At 47.5% G+C, this 24,002-nt stretch overlaps 1 protein-coding gene across 1 annotated transcript in view; it reads right to left on the reverse strand.

The window, feature by feature from the left end:
• Positions 1–24,002, reverse strand: part of PECAM1 (platelet and endothelial cell adhesion molecule 1) — a 588,149-nt gene that overhangs the window by 309,764 nt on the left and 254,383 nt on the right. The window contains exon 7 of the mRNA XM_078654345.1: positions 13,822–14,109. Coding sequence (XP_078510471.1) covers positions 13,822–14,109 — 288 coding nt within the window. The remainder of the gene's footprint in view (positions 1–13,821; positions 14,110–24,002) is intronic.

Here is a 24,002-nt window from a genome sequence, read left to right on the forward strand (position 1 = left end):
CCGCACGAGGATACCCGGCCAGACGAGGAGGGGGGGAGCAGTCATCGGGGGCCCTGTCCAGATCCCCTCGAGTGACAAACGACGGCTGGCAGACGGTGCGAAGAGGACGCCCTTCCAGGAAGAACCTCAAACCGAATCCAGAAACGATGGCACAGGAAAAGGCTGCTGCGATCCATGAGGTCTCCAAAGACACTGGTGCTGACTCTTGAACGCCTGGAACGAAGGTCATGTTCAGCTAAGTATGGCGATACGATTTGGGGACGGGCGGGGGGTCTCGAGCCGTCGAGCCGCCACTGCCACACAACCCGTCCATTTACCCATATACTGCGGGCCTGGACAGACTATGCATAGGCCTGGGACAATGTCCAACTGTTGGGGTTTTTTGTTCCAAAGTATACTTATGTTGTTCCTGTGGGGTGTATCAGGGGAGGGAGGGTGGGGTGTTGAGCATACTGTCTTACCTCTCACAGTAGGTCCATTGAGGGGCACATTGTGGAGTGCGAGTGAAGGGCAGGGGCAGCGAGGAATTAACACTGGCGTAGGGATGGGAGGAAGCCTTGACATCGTTGAGGGTACTTGTTGGCGACCACAGGAGGGGTCGAAGGAAGAGGGTTCACCACAGGGGAGTACGGGCGGAGATCAGCTTCTATAGCGGGAACACCACGAGTTGACATATTATGCCGCTAACTATAGGGACCTGGAATGTCAAAGGACTTAACTCCCAGCAGACACGCCAGAAGGTCTGGAAATACATTCTGGACCATTATTTAGATATAGTGGCTCTACAGGAAATTCACCTGTTGAAAACTGAGGACCACCGCCTTAAGCATAAAAAATACCCACTCATCTATAGGGCCTCAGCTTCCACTAAACAGAAGGGTGTAGCTCTCATCTTTAGCCCGGGCGCCCAGTTCCAACCCATTGCCACTCTAGGCGATAAGGAGGGGAGATGGCTGATGATCAAGGGCCACCTGAGGGGTAGGATGTGCACCTTTGCAGCGATTTATGCTCCCAATACTGGGCAAAAAACTTTCTTGAATACACTACTGGGGAGGGTAACCGACTTTGCGGAGGGCCCCCTATTCCTCCTGGGGGATTTTAACCTGGTTTGGCATCCGACACTTGACAGCACGCACACACGTCGTTCCGACATGGGTACCTTCCCTGAGTCCATACAGACACGAATTGGGGATATGGGCCGCCTGGACACATGGCGAACTTTATACCCTCTCACACGAGATTACTCCTTCTATTCACATGTGCACCGGTCATACTCACGGCTGGTCTACATCTTTTGAGTCAGTCCTTACAGGGTAATCTCCAAGATGCTAAGATTCTGCCCATCTCGGTTTCTGACCACGGTCTGTACACTGTATGTCGTTCATGGCTGGGTAATGCACCCCGACCGGCCCGTTGGTACTTCCCTGAAGCTTTAACGAGGGACAAGGACTCGGTTACACAGCTAAGGGAGTCTATCACAGGATTCTTCACCCTCAACAGACCAGAGGAGACCTCTGAGTATAACACGTGGGACACTTTCAAGGCGGTTCTGCGAGGCAGATGCATAGCGCTTAGCTCAGCTCTGAACAAACAAAGGGCAAAGGAAAGGGAAAGCTTGGAGGAGGAACTGGCGACCACTGAACGGACCCACAAGCTTACACCCACTAGGCAGACACTTCGCGCCCTCACGGCGCTCAGGGGCAAATTGAGGGCCATATATAATAATAGGGCAGAATTCACCCTTCTCAAATTGCGCAACCTATCCTACACTCAGGGCAACAAGGTGGGGAAACACCTAGCCAGACAACTGAAGGACAAAAGGGAGAGGGAATACATAGGGGGTATCCAAGACGGGACGGGGAAGCTAATCCATAAAGACGAAGACAAGGCAGGACTTTTCGGGTTCTTTTACGGCTCACTGTACACAGCGGACGCCCTTGACTCTGCCCACCAGCAAGCCTTCCTTAGGGATCTGCCAATCCCACAGGTCTCCCCGGAGTGGAACGAAGCTCTCATTGCTCCTATCACTCTTGAGGAGGTGCAAACAGCTATTAAGGCACTGAAACCCCATAAGCCACCCGGTATTGACGGGTATACCGCAGTCTTTTATAAGACCTTTTCGGCAGACATTGGTCACCACCTGGTACGGCTCTTTAATAGGATGGCCTTGGATGGCGACAGCCCTGCCTCTATGGCAGAAGCGGTAATCTCTGTAATACCCAAGCCAGGTAAGGACGCCACTTGCTGTTCCTCCTACCGACCCATTGCCCTCCTGAACATTGATGCGAAGCTGTACTCCTCCATACTGGCCAAGCGATTGGTCGACCTCATGCCACTTATTATTCATCCAGATCAGTCTGGCTTCATACAGGGGCGCCAAACGCACGACAACACCCGGCGCATCATCCACTTGATCGAGAAGGCTAACAAGTTTAAAATTCCTGCGGTCCTAGTCGGCCTGGATGCCGAAAAAGCTTTTGATCGAGTGGATTGGAGTTTCCTGTGGGCCACGCTTGGGGCATTCAGCTTCTCCCCCAAATTCATAACGATGCTCCAGGCCAACTACAGACACCCAAAATCTAAGGTCTCCATTAACGGCGTACAATCTGTCTCATTCTGCCATTCCAGGGGGACCAGACAGGGCTGCCCCCTGTCCCCCCTGTTGTTCGCCCTCAGCATTGAACCCCTAGCTATAGCGATAAGGGAGCACCAGGGGATTGAGGGTCTTCCCTTCACCGGAGAATCCCATAAGATCTCACTCTTCACGGACGACGTCCTCCTCTCCTTGTCTAACCCGATGGGTTCACTCCCATTCCTCCAGGAAGTACTTAGCTCCTTTGAGAAGGCGGCAGGCTTCAAGATTAATCTAGATAAGTCCTATATACTTAACCTGACCCTCTCGCCCGTAGACTCCATACGACTCCGATCCCTAACGCCTTTAGCGTGGGCGCCCTCTTCCATACAATATCTAGGGGTGCAACTGACGCCGACATTAGAGAAACTATATGCAGCTAATTTCCCTCCACTGCTCTCCCACATTCAAACGGACCTAACGAAATGGAAGCCGCTTTTTCTCTCCTGGTTGGGGCGCATACATGCTGTAAAGATGACACTTATCCCCAAATTGTTGTACCTGTTTCAGGCTCTCCCCATAGAACTGGAAGAGGAATTCTTTAGGCGCGCAAAAACTATGATCGTGCAATTTATCTGGCTGGGAGGGCGGGCCCGTTTCTCCTTTTCCATGCTTTGGCGCCCGCAGAAGGAGGGGGAGCGGGTCTCCCTGATCTTAAGCTCTGTTATAAGGCGGCCCAACTGCGTATCCTGGTCGAATGGTCGCAAAAGGAATTGGAGAAACACTGGTTCCACATGGACCGCAGTATAGCTGGTCGAACGATCTGGGCCTTGATGTGGCGCGAGAAGAGGGACAGGCCCCCTAACGCATACCTCAGTACCCCAACACGCACTACTCTTAGAGTATGGGACACTGTGGCTACGAAAGAGGGTTGGTCGTCCTTCCCATCACCATTCACACCTATCCACTTCTCCTCATTATTCCCCCCAGCGCTCCTAGAGGGGCCGTTTAATGCTTGGAGGGAGGGAGGTTGCTTCGCACTGACACACTTATTCCACAACTATGACCCCCTTACCTTCGAGAACTGCACAAGAGGTTACGGGGTGGGGAGCCAGGAGAGATACCACCACGCACAGCTGTTACACTGGGCTCTCGACCCACGAATTAGAGAAGGTGCCACCAGACCTCTCACCGCGTTTGAGTCACTCCTCATTAAAACTAAATCCATGAAGGGGGCTATCTCAGCTATATACAAGCTCTTATTATCCACAGAGGTTGCCCCTCGACCACGATATATGGCTTGGTGGGAGGGGATGGCCCAGCGTGACATCTCTGAGGCAGACTGGACTCACCTATGGTCCGATATCTTCAAATTCAATCGATCCACAGCTCTGAGAGAAGCCCATTTGAAAGTAATGACAGACTGGTACTTATACCCATCCAAGCTCGCTAGAATCTTTCCCGGCACTTCAGATCGCTGTTGGAGGGGGTGTGGCCTCTTGGGGGACTTCCAACACATTTGGTGGGACTGCCCCTCCATTCGGCCGTTCTGGGAGGAGATCCTGGAGCAGGTGAAGACTATCCTGGGGTATCCCGTCCCGATTTCCATGATTGAGGCCCTACTTGGCGTTAGAGACCCTATACTAGAACATCAGACTAGGGCCGATAAGAGAATTATGTGGCTCTGCCTGGGGGCTGCCAAGCTAGCTATAGCGGCAGCATGGAAAAAAAAGGAGGCACCGGCGATGTCTCTATGGCACTCCCGCCTGTGGCACCTGATGAGCCTGGAGCGCATGTCTGACATATCCCGAGAAGACTTTAAGGATTTTGAATTCCGGTGGGGTCCTTTGGTCTCCTTCCTCTCGAAGGGTCTACCTTCGGCGGTTTGCCCTCCCACAATTAGGGCCCTGCATCTATTCCAACTTTGAGGTACTTTACGAGGTCGAGAATCTACTATAAAGCAACACCACCACTGGGGAGGGTGGGGAGGGGGGATGAGGGAGTTGGGGGGGGAGGGGGGTAGGTTGGGTTTTATCTTTATTTATTGGTTGACTCTTGGTGTACTGCCCATTCTTGAGTTCCTAGAGCCCCTCGGGGGTATCGCCTACTGATGGCCTATACTGACAATTGATCGGGAGAGGAAGTATAATGGGCGCAAGCAGCGCAGAGACACTCATGAAGTGACGTTGCTCCCGGTGCTTATTCCTCATGCTGGACACAAGGACTGCATCCCAGCTACCTCGACGCTGAACCCTAGTTTTTGAGACACGGATATGGCTTGGGTACGATGGGGAGTGGAGGAACTTTGACTCTCTATTTGTCAGTAGGTCTGAATAATATGCTTTGATTGTCGGAAACCACTGTGAGGGCATATTGGCAGATTGTGCCTTGAGTCTAAGTTTTGAAAAATGCAATAAAAATTACTTTGATAAAAGAAAAGCAAGACAGACAGGGAGTCGGCGTTATGGCCTTCACTGAATATCTCTTCTATACGAATTGATACTTTAAGCAGAATGAAAGCCATTCTTTTGCAAAAAAGTGTGCCACGGACCTCGTCTAGAGACACGTATGATCTGCAAGTTTCAAGGACTTCTGCAGAGATAAATGCATTATTATCAACAAACTGCCCAGTACATTTCGTAGAAATGTTAGGTCAAATTTTAAACATGTCTGATACCAGCGGCATCGCACATGTATGATCTTTTTGGGACTGTTAGCACCATTCGAAACATTCCTCTGCATTTTTCCAAATTTCGTGCACTCTGTGTTCGGTGGTTTGCCTCTCATTTTGGGACTCGTAGCAGGAATTCTATTTTTTTTCCTTCTGCTCCGATATGGCAAGTCCAGTCACCAATGATACCCAGACTACCATGGAACGAGCTCTCCTAGCCATGCGGTATCGTGACAGAATAACACAGATTCTTGGCTTGGCTCGTTTAAGAGATCTGAATACCACTCGGTTACTATCATTCAGACCAATCTGGCAAGATTGCATCTTACCTGTTCTACGATGCCTGCTTTGCGGAGAAGAATGCGTGTTAGACGTTTGTCTTACACTTCCATCAGCACTGCCAACGGATGTTGACACTTTGCTGGGTCCAGTAACGGCTCATGCCTTGTGTTGCCCCCAAGGGCTGCCAATCCTGATGACGGCATTCATTGAGATCTCACCGGCGAATCCAGCTACTGGTGAGGTACGTGGAACAACAGACACACAGGTACCATCATTGCTAATGCGGATGACGCTGACGACGATGCTTCACATCTGTGCACAATTGATCTATTTGAATAAATTAGTTCCACTTTCACCTACTGTGGTAGACAAATTCTTTGCCAGCCTAGACGATTTGATGTTTTCTCCCCACACCGAGAATAACTTTTGAAACCTGCACACAGTGTTCAATGAACTCTGAAATTCGGCATTCGTTTTTTCAAAACAAACCTTCTAACTTGGGAACTCTATGTTTCTACAATCTAAATTTGAACCTTTTTCTTTTTTCAGAATAGAACTTTTCCCCTTGGCACAGAGTAATCTGCTTAAAGTAGAACTATTCTTAGAGAACAAGAAATTCATTTGATACTTCCTATAGACAATAATTGGCATTATCCTACGCAAAAGATAACAGTTTATATATTATGCTATGGAATGGTCTCGAATTTTTTTTCTGTAAACTTAGAGCAATTTCATAAATGTCATTTCATAATTCATTTAGATAGCATTTTTGAAAGATAGATATTGCTAGTAAAATACGTGCAAGATAAATATTCATGTATGTGTATAACCATGTTTTAATGCATTTCAAGTATTTTGGGTGGGATTGTGAACACACGCTTGAATTATGTTTTATATGCTTATAGATTAGTAATATTAGACATAATACGTGGAGTGGGTGTTGTATAGGGTTTTAGGACCCTAGTGCAATTTTGCCGATTCATGCCCTTTTATAGGTATAAAGTACTGTATCCTTATAAAGGCATAGAAATCATAACCATATTAAGACATAGCTCAAGTAGTCCTAATACGGCTTGGCTACTTCCATTAGTTCCGAAAATCTACAACGATTCTTGGAAAAACCCGCCTTCAGCAGTCAGGGACCTCCCCCTGCATGAATATTGAATATTGATTTATCCAAGAACTCATGGAGTTTTCAGAGAATTAAGGGCCAGATGTAGGAGAATCTTATTTACCGATTCATAAATACCGAATTTTACCGATTCGGTATTTATGAAGGAGTGAGATTTAGGAAGAATCAGTAATTTAATTACCGATTCTTTAAAATTCGGTATTTACCGATTCGGTAAATACCGAATCGATATTTCCTATTGATTCCTATGGGCTGTGAAGCCCATAGGAATCAATGGGAAATATCGATTCGGTAATCACCGAATCGGTAAATACCGATTCCTGCAAGGGTGCAGGGGGTGTCACTTTGACACCCTCTAGCACCCCAAATACTGGCATGTGTGCCATGTGGCAGACAGACATGCCCTTAGGGCATAGGTGTGCATGCACACATGTGCATGCACACCTGGATTCGGTATTTTACCACCCAATTGGATTGGGTGGTAAAATACCGAATCTGTAAGGCCTTAGGGACTCTGAAGAGTCCCACCTACATCCCGAAGTTACCGAATTGGTAAAATTACCGATTCGGTATTTTGCCGATTCGGTAAATTTACCGATTCGGTAAATTTACTGAATTGGTAAAATATGCCCCCTACATGCCAATTCTTAAATACCGGTCGGTAACGGCCGAAATCGGCCGTTACCGACCGGTATTTTGGCTCCTACATCTGGCCCTAAGTTTTTTAATGACATTATTATGTCCAATCTTACGTCAAACTCGGCACCTTCAAGGTATAAATATGCCCACACTTGTCCAAACAAACACACGGTAGTTTGGAGCAGTTCGACTATCTACTTGCTCGACGCACCCTGCTGCAGCAAGTGCCGAAGGAAGCTGACCCTCCAGCTGACGCACTGAGAGATGCTGTCCTTTCTCCAGCTGAGAAACCTAGCTCCAGTGTTTCCAGGCTAGCCTTGCGGGTTGCTGGGAAATCGAGTCCTGAGAGAGAGATACCAGACCTCCTTCATTCTTAAACTAAGGTATGGAGCTGATTAGACTCTTAGAGAATTCTTGGATTAGATTCTTGGCAAAGAATACTGAAACTAAGCTACACCTCATTTACTTCTTCCCTTGTACTAGACCTAGGTTAGGTACACCGGGGTAGGCGTATTTTAGAAAGCACCAGTTGAGTACTTTTAGTCATTATTTATCAATGTATGTATTTTATATATTTTATGGCTTAGAAACCATATCATGCTTTTACAGTATTATTTTATAATACTCTTCGTACTGTACGCATTGTACTTTACAACAAGTATTACGATTGTAGCAGTTCATTTCTTATGCTTGAGAAAGAAGACTGTTCAATAAAAACGTTTTATTGAAAACGCCTGTCTCTCTATTTCTCTGCACCTCTGGTGAAACGAAGCATGCACGATTGACTGAGTGAAATAACTATCTATTGTTTCCGCGACTCTAGAGATACATTTGTTACTCTTGGGAACTAAAGTTGTCATTGGACAAAAATCCAGAGCACACTTAGTGTATCAAATCAAATTTCAAGCTTCAAATGGTCAAATGGCCAAACCAATGGGATAGATCAAACCAGTCATAAGTTTTCAAAAGTTTTATTGTTCAACAGTGTTCTTTTCTCAGAATCACTGTGCCATATCACTCTAGCCTACACGTGTTTCATCACGGCATGTGGCTGTGAATCTTCAGGGCTGATCTAAAAGATCGAGGCGCGTTATCGGGAGACCGGTGATAATTCCGTCCCGGTCCTAATCGGGATGTTTCTGTGCACAAGAGAGCGGTACCGAAGATAATCGGTTTCCGTCAGAATGGGGGTAGTGTGGGAACTTGGAAACTGGAGCTGCACCGAGCTCAACCCACGGGCAACAAACGGCCTGAAATACCGACGCTGTGTAACCGCACACACTACCCCCATTCTGACGGAAACCGATTATCTTCGGTACCGCTCTCTTGTGCACAGAAACATCCCGATTAGGACCGGGACGGAATTATCACCGGTCTCCCGATAACGCGCCTCGATCTTTTAGATCAGCCCTGAAGATTCACAGCCACATGCTGTGATGAAACACGTGTAGGCTAGAGTGATATGGCACAGTGATTCTGAGAAAAGAACACTGTTGAACAATAAAACTTTTGAAAACTTATGACTGGTTTGATCTATCCCATTGGTTTGGCCATTTGACCATTTGAAGCTTGAAATTTGATTTGATACACTAAGTGTGCTCTGGATTTTTGTCCAATTACATTAGAGAGAGGCCCCTGATCCTCTTCTCTTACAGAGGTTAAGGTTTTCCTCTGCCAAGAAGCACCTAATTCTATACCATGACACCTTAATACTTACCGTGATAAGTTGAGCGCCACAGTTCTGAACACTTAAAAACCTGTTCACAGATTGTATAAAAACTAAAGTTGTCATGTTTTATGTGGTTGTCAGAAACTAATCCCTTCTTGTTCATTCGAGAAAGTTTCTCGTGACCTCTGAGCTAGCTGGCACACACACAATTAAGTCTAGTATATTCGGTAGAGACCTAGTCGACTTCAGTCCTGCATCTAAACTACAGTATACACTATTCCAATGTGCAGAGCTATTGGGAATAAAGGAACTACACTACAAACTAAAGAAGAAAGATATGAGGGGAGCTGGGGGGGCGGCAGGTGGGAGCGGGGAGACTGAGGGACTTGGACCACAGTATGCACCTCTAACTTATTTTTCCCAAGGGCACGCGAGCACGAACGGTGGGCTCTGGAAATTAAGGTTTTTTGGGGGATTTTCAGTTGGGGTTAGGGCGGGGAGGGAAGAAACTGGTATGTCGGTGTCACAGAGGCGGATGCTGCTCCAGATGGGGCAGGCATTGGGGCAGAGGGGGCACACAGTAGAAAAGTTGGCTCACAAGTCTGAGGGAAAGCAGAGTTCACCATAACCTCACACTATGTCGTATTCCACAGTGAAAGTGGTTACCTTAAACCTGAAGGGCCTTAACAATCCCATTAAGCGGAGATCCATTCTTTCCTATTTGGAGAACATGGGTGCCGATGTGAGTCTCCTACATGAGACCCACCTTCTATCTAAAGACTGGCATCAGTTGAGGTCACGAGCCTTCCCACATCAGTTTTTCTCTTCCACTTCAGATAAAAAAGCAGGGGTGCCCATATTGGTCGCTAAGCATTTTTTGGGGACAGTGGGTGAGAAGATAGCTGAAAACAAAGGACGTCTCTTGGCTTATAAATTTAGGGTAGATGGCACACACTAGCAGTGGGGTCGATATATGCTCCCAACTCGGGGTAGGAGAAAATCCTGACAGCGGCTCTCTCTGAGGTCTTGAGCAAGCAAGAGCAGAGGACCCTCGAGGGAGGGGGCTTTTATATTGTTATGGATGTGACCAAGGACCGGTCACGTAATAGATTCACTAAGTCGGGGGAGTTGTCTGGAGAGGGGAGGGAATGGGTTCAATCCAGGGGACTGGTAGATTTCTGGTGAGTGGCAGGCCTCACAGTTCTCCTTTTACTCCCATGCATGACTGGATCACCTGATTGGCACAACAGAAATTAATGCAATGGTAGGGGACGTACACATTATACCGGCAGCACTCTCTGACCACGACGCTGTGACTGTTTCCCTTTGGTTACCCCCAACACGGAGACAACCGGGATGTTGGCCGCTTTAGTAAAACATGCTTCACAAGGAGGCAGTGACACGACAGATACATAAATGCATTAAGGACTACCTAGAGGTGAATGATTCCCCTGCCATCTACTTGCCCACTCTATGGGGAGCCCTGATAGTGGTAGTCCGGGGGGAACTAATAGTCCCCGCTGCAGAAAATAAAGACCTTAGGGAAAAGAGGGAGCATCTCACAGCGCAAGTGTTGGAACTGGAGCGGGTTCACAGTCGGAAGAGTTTGGCAGGCAGTTGAAAGCGGCACGAGCACAGTTGGTAGGGCTAGATCTTGACAGAGCTGAATACGCAGCGGTACGTCTCCGATACTCCTATCATGTTGGCGGGAATAAGACAGGGCACATGGTGGCGAGCAAACTCAGAGCCCCCACCCAACAGATGAGAGACCAAGCAATTGCGAACGACAAGGGGTAGGTTGTCACTGAGTACTAAGAAATCGAGAAAACGTTTAGGGATTTTTATGCATATCTATATCGAATAAAGGCTACTCCAGGGCCGCAAGTGAAGGCATACCTGCAGGGGGCAAACACATATGCAATAGTTTGAGATTGGAGCTGACATGCTGGATGCCCGATCCGGATAGAAAAAGTTATTGGGGCGATATAGCACCTCAAGCGTATGAAATCACCGGGGCCGGATGGATTTTAGCCCCAATCGTGACTTTTTAACTCCCTTGCGGGACTGGGGTCGATTCCTCCAGAGATGCTGGTTGCATCAATAGTAGTTCTGCCCAAACCAGGGAAAGATAAAACTGTGTGCGGTTCCTATCGCCCGGTGTCCTTTCTCAATGTGGACCTCAAGCTGTTCACCAGCATTTTTAGTGGCAAGACTAGGACCCTTGATAACTGGCATAATAGAGCCAGATCAAGCAGGCTTCATTCAAAATAGACAGAGCAGTGACAACACCAAAAGGAACCCCCATTTGGTTGATAAGGCTCACCGCACTCACATGGACGCCTTACTTTTAACAGTCAATGTCAAAAAGGCGTTTGATCATGTAGACTGGGATTTCTTGGACCATACTTTGATTCACTTCGGGTTGGGTGACTGATTCAGAGCATAGGTGGCGAGTTATTATAGCTCACCCACCGCTTCTATAAGGGTCAATGGATCATCATCTCGGCATTTCGCCATCCAATGAGGGACAAGGCAGGGCTGCCCGCTGTCGCCCTTCTTGTTTTCCTTATACATTGAGCCGCTGGCACTGAAGATAAGGGACAACCCGGACATAGTGGGCGTCCCTTTTGGGGGGGACAGACACGCAATTAGCCTCTATGCAGACGATATTCATCCTTCCCTGGAGGTCCCGGACCGCTCGTTCCCAGGATTTTTTAGGGAAATGGAGGCCTTTGGCCAGGTCTCCGGCTTCCACGTAAACATTGGGAAGTCAACGATCCTCCGCCTGGATGGGAAGAGGACAGAATCGAGGAACGGGGACACTAGCTTCTCGGAAATTAAGATAAGGGAGTCCATCCCATACTTGGGGATTGAATTGGCCCTGTCTATCCAACAGACGATTACACTAAATTACACTAAACTTGTCCGACAGATCACGAGAGTAGTGCAGAGTTGGAAGCAGCATCAGCTGTCCCTTCTAGGTCGTGTTGCTGTGGTCAAAATGTTGATTCTTCCCAAAGCACTATACTTGTTCCAGATGTTGCCGGTCTGGCCCCCAAAAGGGACACTTAATACGCTGCAGAAGGGGATACTCCATTTTGTCTGGGCGGGGGTGCGGCCACGCATGCGAAGGGAGTTAGGGTATCTGAGACCAAAGGAGGGAGGTTTAGGGATACCGAATCTACTGGATTATTTTCATGTTGCCCAATTCAGATACTTGGTGGAATTCAGTAGAACGGAATCGGAGAAGAGATGGCTATTTCAAGATAGGGCACTAGCGAAACTCTCCCTGTGGAAGGTTCTTTTTCTGAAAAGGACGGACCGACGGCAGAATTTTCAGGGCTTACCTATACGAACACGGTGCTGCAGGTTTGGGACGTAATGGCTACTAGCAGAGACCTAACGACTTTCCCCTCCGTGATGACCCCCCCTATTTGAAAACAAGGAGTTTACTCCGGGGCTCGAAGGAAAGTTATTTTTAACTTGGCAAGCTTCGACTTGCGAGGCAGCTGGTCATCTATTTGATATTGAGGGGATCATACAATTTTCACAATTAAAACAGGATTATACACTCCCAGAGACAGAAAGGTTCCACTATTTACAAATAAGGCATTGGCTTCTCCACCCAGACGTCCACCCGAAAGTCAGTAGAAAACTGACAAAGTATGGAAAATGGTTAGTAACGAAGTTGACCGATAGGAAACTGATCTCCGAACTATGTGTCATGATACGTACAACATGTCCCACGCATTCTACTGCTAGCCAGAAATGCTGGGCGATGGAAATAGGAAGGGAGTTTGCAACAAAGGAGTGGGGGGAAATCTATTACAGGGCCAAACATACAGCATGAAACACGGCCAGCAAAGAAACAGCTTTTAAAATTGCCACATATTGGTATCTGACACATACTGGCCAAAGATATTGGATGAAATAGATCAGCAATTTGAGACCCAGATCCCACGGTTCCCAGCCTACGTGGTGCTAGGACTGCCCAGCCCCTTAACGTTCCCTCTGAAGTTTCGCAAAGGAAAACAGATGGGTCTAGCTCTGGGGGCAGCACTTAAGAACATTTTATCACACTGGGGGACACAAGCGATCCCGTCACACACGAGATGGCTTCACAGATTGTGGCATATCTTGGGGATGGAACAGATCCATGCTTCCCTCACAAACACAGCATCCGATTCCAAGAGGTTTGGCAGCCACTCATTTCTCTTCTGTCCACAGAATTTAATGAGATCACATGCCCAAAATATCTCCGCCTCCTCCGGCTCACGACAGGGGGGGGGAGCCGCCCAATCGACCTTGAACCAGGGAGCTCTCTCTACACACCAATTATACAACCCGGAATAGTCATCGCGCATACCAGTTCGGGGGTGGGTGGGGGGCTTGTTTGAATACTTTTTGACTATGTTGAGTACTGTTATTTCTTGCTACTATGTCGTAACTATCTTGGCATTTTGAACGCCTCACAATTTTAGTGGGGAGCTGGTTAAATGGCACCTTCACAGATAATAGCAAAGGATGTAATACAAGCTCTGATATATGGTACACAATGTGCATTGCGAGGCGGCTACGATAATTGTATACATGCTACTAATGTCAAAAACAAAGTTAAACCTAAACGCACTTGCCCTCATCTCAATGTTGCTAACGTAAAGATATTGTCAAAACATTGATAATAACGATCATACTGAGGATCTATATTAAATAGAATTGTATCAACATAATGTTGCAAAATGTGCTATGTTCTGTTCATAATATTAGTGGTTACAGTCATTAACAAAAGATGCCCAGTAAAAAGATTTTTGTTTGAAAAAAGAGCCATATTTTGGTTGTCATCAGTAAGATCTTACCTATTGCAGAGATGTTTAGTGCAAGGCTCTTTATCCATGGTGCCTTGTTCTTGTTTTTAGCCTCACACCTGTATTCTGTAGTGTGGTGTGAGGTTGTTGCATGAACTTGAAACACTGCAGTAGCATTGTCCGTCACATTAATCCTTCCCAGGTTGTCATTTCCGCGGAAAAGAGCGTATTGGATGGGTGGAGTTCCTCTCTTCGACTTGCATGCCAATCTAAAAGTCTGTCCGACCACCACGTCTGATCCTGGGCTGTCAAGTGTGAGCACCGGTCTGGAAACTGCGGCTAAAATAAGGGGAGAGTAAGTTACTGAAACATGTCAACGCTACAAGCAAAAAAATATATATTGCACGACAATCAACCAGATTCTTTTTTTATTTTGTGTAGAGCTTGAGAGGGGCAGCTAATCTCTCTAAATCTTTGAAAGGAGTATAACTCTTGGTGCAGTGGGTGTATGTGGGACTCCAGGAGGATTCAAACATGGTGGAGCAGAGGTGTCACACTGAGAGAAGAATTCAAGTTTCTCATTGGTGCCACTTTCTAACTTCTAAAGTATTGAACAAAGTAATTCAAAATGTTTGCTAGTTATAAGGTTCCCAATTACCTGCTGGAAAAATTCTGAGAAGGACCAGGAGCACCATATTTCAGTACAGATTTGGGTAGATCATTATATGACCAAATATTCCAGTGGTGAACGTACATCAGCCCTGGGAGAATGTAACGTCCCCCCGCCAACGAGGCAGTTTACTTTTTTGCGCCAAGAAGCAGAAAGAGCAATCCTGGACCAGAAGGTCAACCAAGCACTGGCGTCCCAGGCTGTGTACCAGACAAAAAGTGGGGTTTCGCAAGAACATTAGTACCATCGACCAAGCCATACTTTTTTATGGTACATGTTAAATACACAAAAACGCTCAAGTGCCCATTCTATCTGTCCTTCAGAGACCTTAAATCAGACTTCAACTTGGTAAATAGATCAAAATTATGAGAAACGCTTAAAGAACAAGGAGTTGAGCAATATCTCTTCCAAGCTAAATATTCCACAGAGGCATGCGTGCCGGCGTTCGGTACCGAGGTAGAGGAGAATGCACCCCCTATTTTGACATCTGCTCAGGGATGCGTCCGTGCCCCAATACTGTTCTCTCTCTTGCTGAACGACTCTGAAGAATTCTTACTCAAGAGGCAGACAGATGTACTAAAGCTGTGCAGTACATAAATAGCCATCCTCCTGTCTGCAGACGACACAGTAACACTATCCTGCACACAAAACGTCCTGCACAGGAGGCTGGAGAGGGTTGAAAGCTACTGCTGCCTCAAAGACTTCCTCCTTATCAGCGTGCAAAAGACAGAAGTAACGCCAATGGGACCATCCCGACTGCTGGTAAAACCACCAAGAATAGCTGGCAGTGTACTTGAAATTGTCAGTTCTATCATTATTTGGGACTCTCCTTTAACAATAAGTTGTCCCGGCGTGCCCACCTCACCAAATGCAGCTGGCACCCTACAGTGGTCTGTCAACGCCATTTTGAGGCTCGAGAACAAGACTGACTGCTACTCAGTGAGTGCTGTTCCTTAAGTATATAAGCAAAACGCAGTGGCGGCAGCAATCTATGGTGCAGAATCACACCTGAGAGCAATGCTCAAAGGGTCTTCCGTAGGGAGAATCCATCACAGTCCCAGGGCAAACTGTGTGAGAAGCTGCCTAAAGAACCTTTGCCTTGAGCCTCTTTGGCTAGAACCGCTTCATAATACCAGTGCTGCTGCTGCCATGGTCAAAGAAGCATTTCTGAGTACTAAACCCAAGGCTCGCTTTGGCTCACCAGGCTCGTCCATTTTAACCCACAATGATTGGCCCCTAAAGCACACTCTGGGAATGGACCAATATTCGAATGACATCAACACGACATACATCGCACTTTACACTTAAAATTCCGCCTAAGCATGTTGCCCATTAAGAAGTATACTGCAAAATTCACCAGCAGCTGCACCGATTCTGTTTCCTGTGATTGTGTAATGGGCAGTAAGGAGTAAATGAATGAATGAAGGGATTACACAGCGTGTGGCCACTCCAGAGAGTGTCCCAGCGCTAGAGGGGGCTGAACAAATCTTTAGGTACACACCTACTAAAACAGGCCTTAATGTCTCACTAGGAAAACCCATGATTTCAGTTTCCTATGGAATGCAGTCCAGAGGGGAATCAGACACAGATCCCATGGGAGTTCATTCCAGGCTTTGGCTGCCAGGATGGAGAAAGCTCTGGCACTGGAAACCTAGGGGCATATTTATGAGACGAGTGCGCCATGTTTGCACCATGCAAAGTGGTTCATACATGACTCAAGCCTCTAAGTCAATCTATGATGCCACGAAAAGACACATTATGTGGCTTTGAGTGGCATAGTAAATCTGGAGTAAGGCAACGCAGTGCAAGTTTCTTCATTGCTTATTCTGTGCAAGGGGGGCATTCCATGGGCATTGCGGTGGGTGTTCCCACGCAACTCCCATGTTTTTGATGCCTCCAAAGATTTACAAGGACTTGTAAACCTGGGGCCTCATTTATGAGAAATGACGCATTGCTGCGTGAAAGCAGCGATGCGTCACTTCTCAGTGCGCACTCCTTGCGACATACCTGATGGGTCATATTTAATGTATGATGCATCATGTCGCAAGGAGTTACAGATACGTCAGTATTTCTGACGTATCTGTAAGCGCAAAAGTGACGCATTGCTGGAGTGTGGCACAAAAGTGACGCAACTCTAGAAATGTGTCCTTTCACATGGGGCAAGCCCCATGTGAAAGGGCCTGCGTCAGTCTTACGCCTGCTGTGAGGCAGGCGCAAGATTTTGACGCAACGGCGTCCTAGAAATGACGCAGTGAAATCTCATAGATTTCACTGCGTCACTTCTACGAAGCTTTTTGCGGGGGAACGCCCCCCTGCATACATTATACCTGACGCAGGTATAATGTAGCGCAGGGGTTTACAAAGTGACGCATCTGCTTAGATGCGTCACTTTGTAGCATCTGCTTAGATGCGTCACTTTGTAAATAGTGCGCAACAGGAGGCATGTTTTACACCGCCAATGCGTCACAAAAAGTGACGCATCAGAAGCGCAAAACTGACACAAGGCCTCATAAATGAGGCCCCTGGTGAGGCATAACGAGGGGAAATATCTTTTTATGTATTCTTTTTTCCTCTTTCCCTGTGCTCTGCATTCTGCAGCACACATAGAAAGAGGAAATAGCCTCTCAGGATAGTTTTTGTGCAGGAAGGTACCTCTTCCTGCACAAAAACAATCCTGCACGCAGCAGAGGCACCCTTGCTTGTTGGTGCCAGGCTGCTAAAATGGTGCAAGTGGAAGGACAGGAATGCATCATATTGGATAAATACGGCACATACCTGCCCTTTCCCCGTGATGCAGTACAGCGCAGTACAGCGCAACAAGGTGACTTGCTGTGTTGCCCTGCACCACTGTCTTCATAAATATGCCCCCTAGTGTTTCCTCACACCTAAATGAGCCAGGACAACTGGTGGCACGGTGGAGCTTTCTCTCACTCAAAATCCTGTGTGCTTTTTTGTGTGCTAAATTTGTAGATAAAATAGATCTACTACTAACGGATTTACACATGTGCTTTCAAAGGATTGTATGCAACCTTAAAGTAATTTCCAAAACATCTAGTCACAAAGTGCCTATTCAGATGATCAGAAAGAATTCGATCTAACAATCGGACAATTTCCCCAGCAATCAGTAACTTAAAGGCTTCCCAAGGTTTTTCACCCAATTGTTTGCAAAGAAATGTACATATCTAGCACAATCTGGACGTATACATTTTAGAGCCACGAGTTTCACTGAACCCCATTACAGTTCACCTTCAGTCCTGATGGCAGCACAGACTTCTCAATGGTCTCTATCACATTGAGGGCTAAAATACAGCTGAAGAATGCCTGCATATTATGACATGATGTTCAATATTGTACCAGTCTTAATGTTTCTGTGTCGGTCCCACCCCATTAATATGCATTTCGTTGTTCAATAACTCATGCAAACCAGGTGTGCGAAACTCGTGTAATTTGCTGTAGTGTAATTGCACGCAATTACTGCAAAAGTTATGTGAAATGCATAGAAATTACCCAAACTGTATGCTCGGGTAAAAAAATGTACCTGCTGCTCGCCTTCAAAACACTGCTGTTCTTGCTCAAATCTGCAGTTAGTGCTAAAAAATGATCCGAACAGTATGCTTGGATTAAAAATTCTGCCTACAATTCCGTTCACGTTCAAATAATATCTAAATCAGACATCTCGCATTTTAAATGTCTCCCTTTAATTACGCGATGTGGTATAATTGCGTAATCTTGCTAATTTCACCTACATTTTGACACGTACATTTACAGGAACTGCGCCGGTCAGGGTAGTTCAAATTTCGACAGTTGTAGCAAACACCGGTGGTGACAACGGACGTCCCTAACGGATCCATCTTATGGGTTTAATAACATTTGTCGGGATATTAGACAATTCCTTAGTATTAGATTCACGTAAATACTATTTCTTTACACAGGGGTGTTGTTTAATATTACTTATCACCAGGAAGATTTAAGTCCATCCCTGCCAAATTACAAAATAACTTCATTGTGTGAAGAGGGGGTGGGGCTGAGTAGGGGGTGGGGCCTGGTGCTGAGAACTACCTAAGAGGCAGTCTGCCCCTCACCAAGCTCCCCACCCCCTCTCAAAAAACTCCTAAAACAAAGATTCATTGAGGCTGTTGTGAATGTCCTGGGGTGTTTTCACACCTTTTAATGGACATCGGCTGCTTACAGTTTCCGAAAATGAGCTGGAAATCCACTGGTTCAGGGCACAAGTCGTAAAAAAAGAAGTGGGGCAACGCTGACGTCACGACAAGAAGTGACGTCATGGAAGGTGACTTGCACCATCAGACTCATTGCCTCCCCTCGCTCACCACTTAGATGCAATTGCATCAGAGAAGCCAGCTCGTGAGCAGCATTCTGAATAAGCTCCGATCTCGCTCCAGAGAGGCCAAAGAGTGAATGTGTGGCTCCATTTATCGAGCTCACGGTAAAATAAGTGGGGGGATGCCGTCCACATGCGTGGGGCCCAGACTCGAGCCCTGCACTGGTTACAGTGGTTTTCAGATCGATTTCGGCTCCTAAACTGGTGACGTGTAAAAAAATAATAATAATAAAGACATTTATAAAGCGCATGGTTACGCCATCTCGGCGTGGCCCCGCGCTGAGTGAGAGGGAGGTGACAGTAACCCCAACAGAGGACCACTTCGTACTAGCAGGAGAACAGATATGTTTTAAGCAACTTTCTAAATTTAGCTTCAGAGCTTCCAACCTGAGTTTTAGAGGGAACTTATTCCAGTTCTGAGCAGCCTGAATGAACGGCCCCCATTCTGGCCTTCTTTATCTTTGGAATTTCCAACAGCCCAGTCCCACTGACACACTGTGGTACCCTGTGAGTTGACAGATATGAGAGACTTTGGTGTAACCCGATCGTCTTTCACCCTGGTTGTAATAGCCATTAATCTCCCAGCCAAAGCTAGAACTTAACATCTCTACTTACATAGCTCCGGTTGGAACTTATTGGCTCAGGCTGGCATAAATAGGAAAAAACATAAAACTGCAGGTAAAAATAAGTTTCTCTTAAACTACATTAAACTGTTTGAAAAATGTGTTGATGCTCCAATTACATACCGGCAATGCAATTACCAATAAGTAATTGGAGCATTACCTCATCGTCGTCTCCCTCGCTTTCCTTCATTACTACATTGAGATGTACAAAGTCAAACAGGACATCCAAAAAGGCATTGCGCAGACATGTATACGAGACACAAAAGACAAAGCAAATACCCTCAAAAAAGGAGAAGTAGTGGCCAACACCTGTGACCCAAACACATCAGACACTCCAAGCACATAAACAGTCCGAAAGGAGAGACAAAAGATGGGGGGGCGGGGGCACCCAGGAGGATGCTGTGCACATCCCAGCCAACGAAGCCCACCACATCGCAGCTCATGAGGCAGACATGAATCACAGAAAAAAATCAGCAGTAGACAAGCGTCCATCAGAGTGCAGAGACGGAGCCAAACTAGCCAGCACCCCATATGCAGCAAGCCACAACTGGCAAACAGAGGAGTCTTGACATCCCCGAATGCTGCCAGAGACAGTATGCAGACCAAAAGAAGAAGGCTATGCCTCCACAGCCGAGGAGAACACAGCACCCTCTGGATCACCATGCGTTAGGCAGGAGGCAAGACTGATCCTATGCAAAAGGAAACCAGCGAGTCAGAAAGACCCGTAAGAGGACAGTGAGGAGCCACCAAACCACGGGGCACCAAGGACTCCGTGGCAGCCAGAACGCTGGCACCGCCATTTCGAGAGACACCTCCCAAACAGGCGCCAACACCAGACCACAGTTGCAGCTGAAACAGCCATGAGTATGAAAATGCAAAAAGTCCGAAACCAGGGCCATAAAGAAAACATGAACCAGAAGAACACAAGCAGCCAGGAAGACTCCTGGCAACACCAACTGCACGCGCCTGCTGCAACCACAATGCAGTCCCAAAGGAGCCACGAGACGCCAATACCCTGGATTATCCGGAGTAAGGGCCCAGAGACGGGCAGAGCAAACAGGGCAGTAAAGTTGGACATTGGAGTCTGACATGGAGCAAGGTACTAAAGACCAAAAGGGTGGACAGCACTGCAGGCCACAGTAACCCCCACCAAGGCCCCCGGCAAAAACAATGGGCAAAAACCCCAGCACGGGCCTCAACCAGAAAGGCAAGGGCGCCACCGAGTAGGCGATGCACTGCCGAACCAACACCACCTGAAAGCGCTTATAGGCCAACCAAATCACAGAAGGCCACAAAGCGCAGGAAACAAGTAGCCAAGAGACCATAGGGCATAAGAGAAGCCCATGAACGACAAAAATGAGGCCCAAGGACCCTCAGCGTAGGCAAGAACCTACAGCCACCAAAACCCATGGGTGAGCGCCCATGGCCAAAACCACTTAGAAAGCAGGACTCGAACCATCAGAGTGAGGGTCAAATACCAAACCCATGAGGCCAGAAGGGACACTCACCGGGCCCACAGGAACACATAAACACCCAACACAGAAACGATGAAGATGGAAGACACCCGGCCAGCAACCTACAGGCATGACAAGAAACACAAAGCGACTGCGGACACAAAGTCGAAAAGGGAGAGAAAGGCATAGGTCCCCCAAGTCATAAGCAACAACAAAAGTGAAGCCTCAAACTCGAGCTGTAACAGAATAAACGTCCTGTGCAACAGTGTGAAAAACCAGAGGACATCTTCTATCTTCGGTGTACTGAGTAATGTGAAGGCCAATCCATAATCCAATAATAGAAACGCAGATAAAGAGCCACAAGCATAATCTTCCAGGCGAAGTGAAGAGAAAAAGAACAAGCATTTGCAATGCAATAGGTCTCGCATTTGCAAGAGTTTGAGCTATTGGCCTTGTAAATGACAATGCCTTTTATTTATGTGTTGGTTTTCAAAACAGATAAATAAAAGGCATTGTCATTTACAATGCCAATAGCTTAAACTCGCGTAAATGCGGGACCTATTGCATTACAAATGCTTGTTCTTTTTTGGATCCATTTCACAGGGAAGCAACTAAATAAAAGAAGGAAAGAGAGGTTGTGAACCGTTTCTTCAAGTCACCATTTTCAGTAAGTGAGGAGCAAGACAGAAAGAGAGGGAATATTAGGAAGAGGGGGGTGGGGCAGCTGCCAGCACAGAAAAGAAGAGGGCATAGTCCGTGTCTTCTCTGGGCAGTAAGGAAGAGACAGAGTCCTTTTCCTTCTCTGCTTGTCCCCGAACGTCTACGAAAGCAAGCCAAGCCTTATCTGAAGGCTTTTGCTATTTCTGCCGTCCTGGGACACAGTTTTGAAATGAAAAATTGCGGAACAAAATCTGTTTAGTAAAAGAAGTAGGGGGCTAGGGAACGCTGTGTCCTTCCGATCCTGCAACCTTCGACCACTGAGCTAGACAAGTTAATGTGCCCCCCCACCCCCGGTGTCAGCCACTCCCACTGCTGCCCGAGGGCGCACTTTAAGGTAAGAAACACATGTGAACAGAGTGCAGCACATCGCTGAGGGCCGAGGTCATGTCTGACACCATGAGGCTGTCCTGCCTTATTATCCAACAACATACAGCGGACGGGGAGTTTCAAGACAATACTTCAAGTCCCAGAATGCAAAGCGGCACAGACAAGAAGCCAATCTGGCTTCTGGTATCAAGGTGCTAACTGGGCCAGGTGCGACATACGCAATAAACACAAACATCAAGGGGGCACGGATCATTCTGTGAAGAAGGATGCAAAGAAGCAAGTATTGGGTGTGGGGGGCATATGATATATTAAACTCAAGTGGTTAACTAACTCATTTGTGTAGCTCATGCAAATAGCAGAATATTGTGGCTGGCTATGGGAGTTCAAAATTACAAGCCGGCTCATAGTACAGCCGAAATTCATGACTACACCATGTAAACAAATACACGGAGTGCTAGGCAAATACAGCCGTGCCACAAAGGTGAATGGCAGCAGCATCTCTGTCTGTGTGCACACATCGCTGCCTTGGCCGACCCCGCATCCATTATAGTGTCTCTTTGAATAAGTATTGGAATACCTCGCGCCGGTGCGTTTGCCAGCGTTCACGCGCAGCCCATGCGGTCACAAGTAATTATGCCCTTCGCCGCGGGGCTAATTCCCCCGCGGTGCGGGGGGGGGGTGCGCGGCATCCGTGATGAGCTCAGCTCTTCATGCTGCACAGCGGAGCTGTGCTCATGAAAAGCTCAGCTCGTCATGACTCCGCCACTCCCGTGGAACGCCCGCACAGCAGGGTAATTAGCCCCGCGTGGGCGTTCCGAGGCCGTTATGACGAGCTCAGCTCGTCATGAGCACAGCTCCACTGTGCCCCATGAGGAGCTGAGCTCGTCATGAGCTTTGAAGAGGATAAAGGCTCATGAGAGCGAGGCCAGCAAGTTTCACGTGGACTGGGAGATAAACCAGCACGGAATCGAAACCAGTGGTACGCCCGCACCACAGAGGAGCGGGGGCGAGGGAGGGCGGCAGCAAAGCGAACACACACTAATTATAAATACATGTTTATAATTAAAACCAAATGCCGCTGCTGTGCGTAACAGACACCAATAGGCCATGGGCGGAGCAAAGCGCCCGCCTTTGGCCAATTGCGTGCTGTCTTTTTTAAAAAGAAGCATGCAAAAGCCAATTGCAGCCGACGAAAAGAAAAGCACACGAACAAGCATGTGGTCAGCTTTCAGAAGCCCCTGAAGCCCCTACATGAAGTCTCGATGCGTGCTGCGCACTGTAGCGCTAGGCGCGAGACCTAAAAATACCAAAAACAACTCCCAGCCCATAAAAAGGCAGCAACTCCCATGCCGAATAACCAGTTAGTGACAAACAGAGCTGGCAAGGGCTCCAGAGGATCAGTCGCCCAATGCTGACACAGAAAACATATAGCAACATCCCGCCGAACATTGCCCAAAAAGGCACAAGCAATGGGGAAGCCATAAGAGTGCACAAGGGTGAATACTCTCCAGCACTGTGAAGCTATTGACGTGGCAGGAAACAAGCCAAAGCAACATCAGCAATGATAAGCAATGCAGCAAAACGGAGCCGGCAGGCGCCTACGGGCTCCCATAAACAAGACCATAACCAATGTCCTGCTACATGTATGCCCCACCACAGGAAAGGAGAAACACCAGTAGCAAAAACAACCGGGCAAGCAACCACAAGCTGGACACCTGCACCAGCCGGGATCCGAGGAGACACAGTAACACCCAACCTGGCCAGATGAAGGCACTGCAGACCTCCGGCCGGGCAGCTTAGTCGAATTTCTGACCAGGGCAAGTCCACTGTACCTGTAAGCAGACGCCAAAATACCACACATGCTCCCGGGGATCCAACAGCACACCCAATAGAAGCCGGCAACTCCCAGATGCCCGGATGCTAGTAAGATGAATCAGCTAAGTATCACCTGTAACAAACAATGGGGAGCATTGGAGATGCCACTTACAGCAGCAGTGCAGCCTGTCACCAGAAACTGAGGAGTAACATGGAGATATAGAATTAACTATGGATGCAGAACTGTTGACCCCCAGGTGTGAATCCTTACCCTCAAGGAG

The sequence above is a fragment of the Lissotriton helveticus genome, chromosome 7 (genome assembly GCF_964261635.1).
Source record: "Lissotriton helveticus chromosome 7, aLisHel1.1, whole genome shotgun sequence".
NCBI lineage: Eukaryota > Metazoa > Chordata > Amphibia > Caudata > Salamandridae > Lissotriton > Lissotriton helveticus.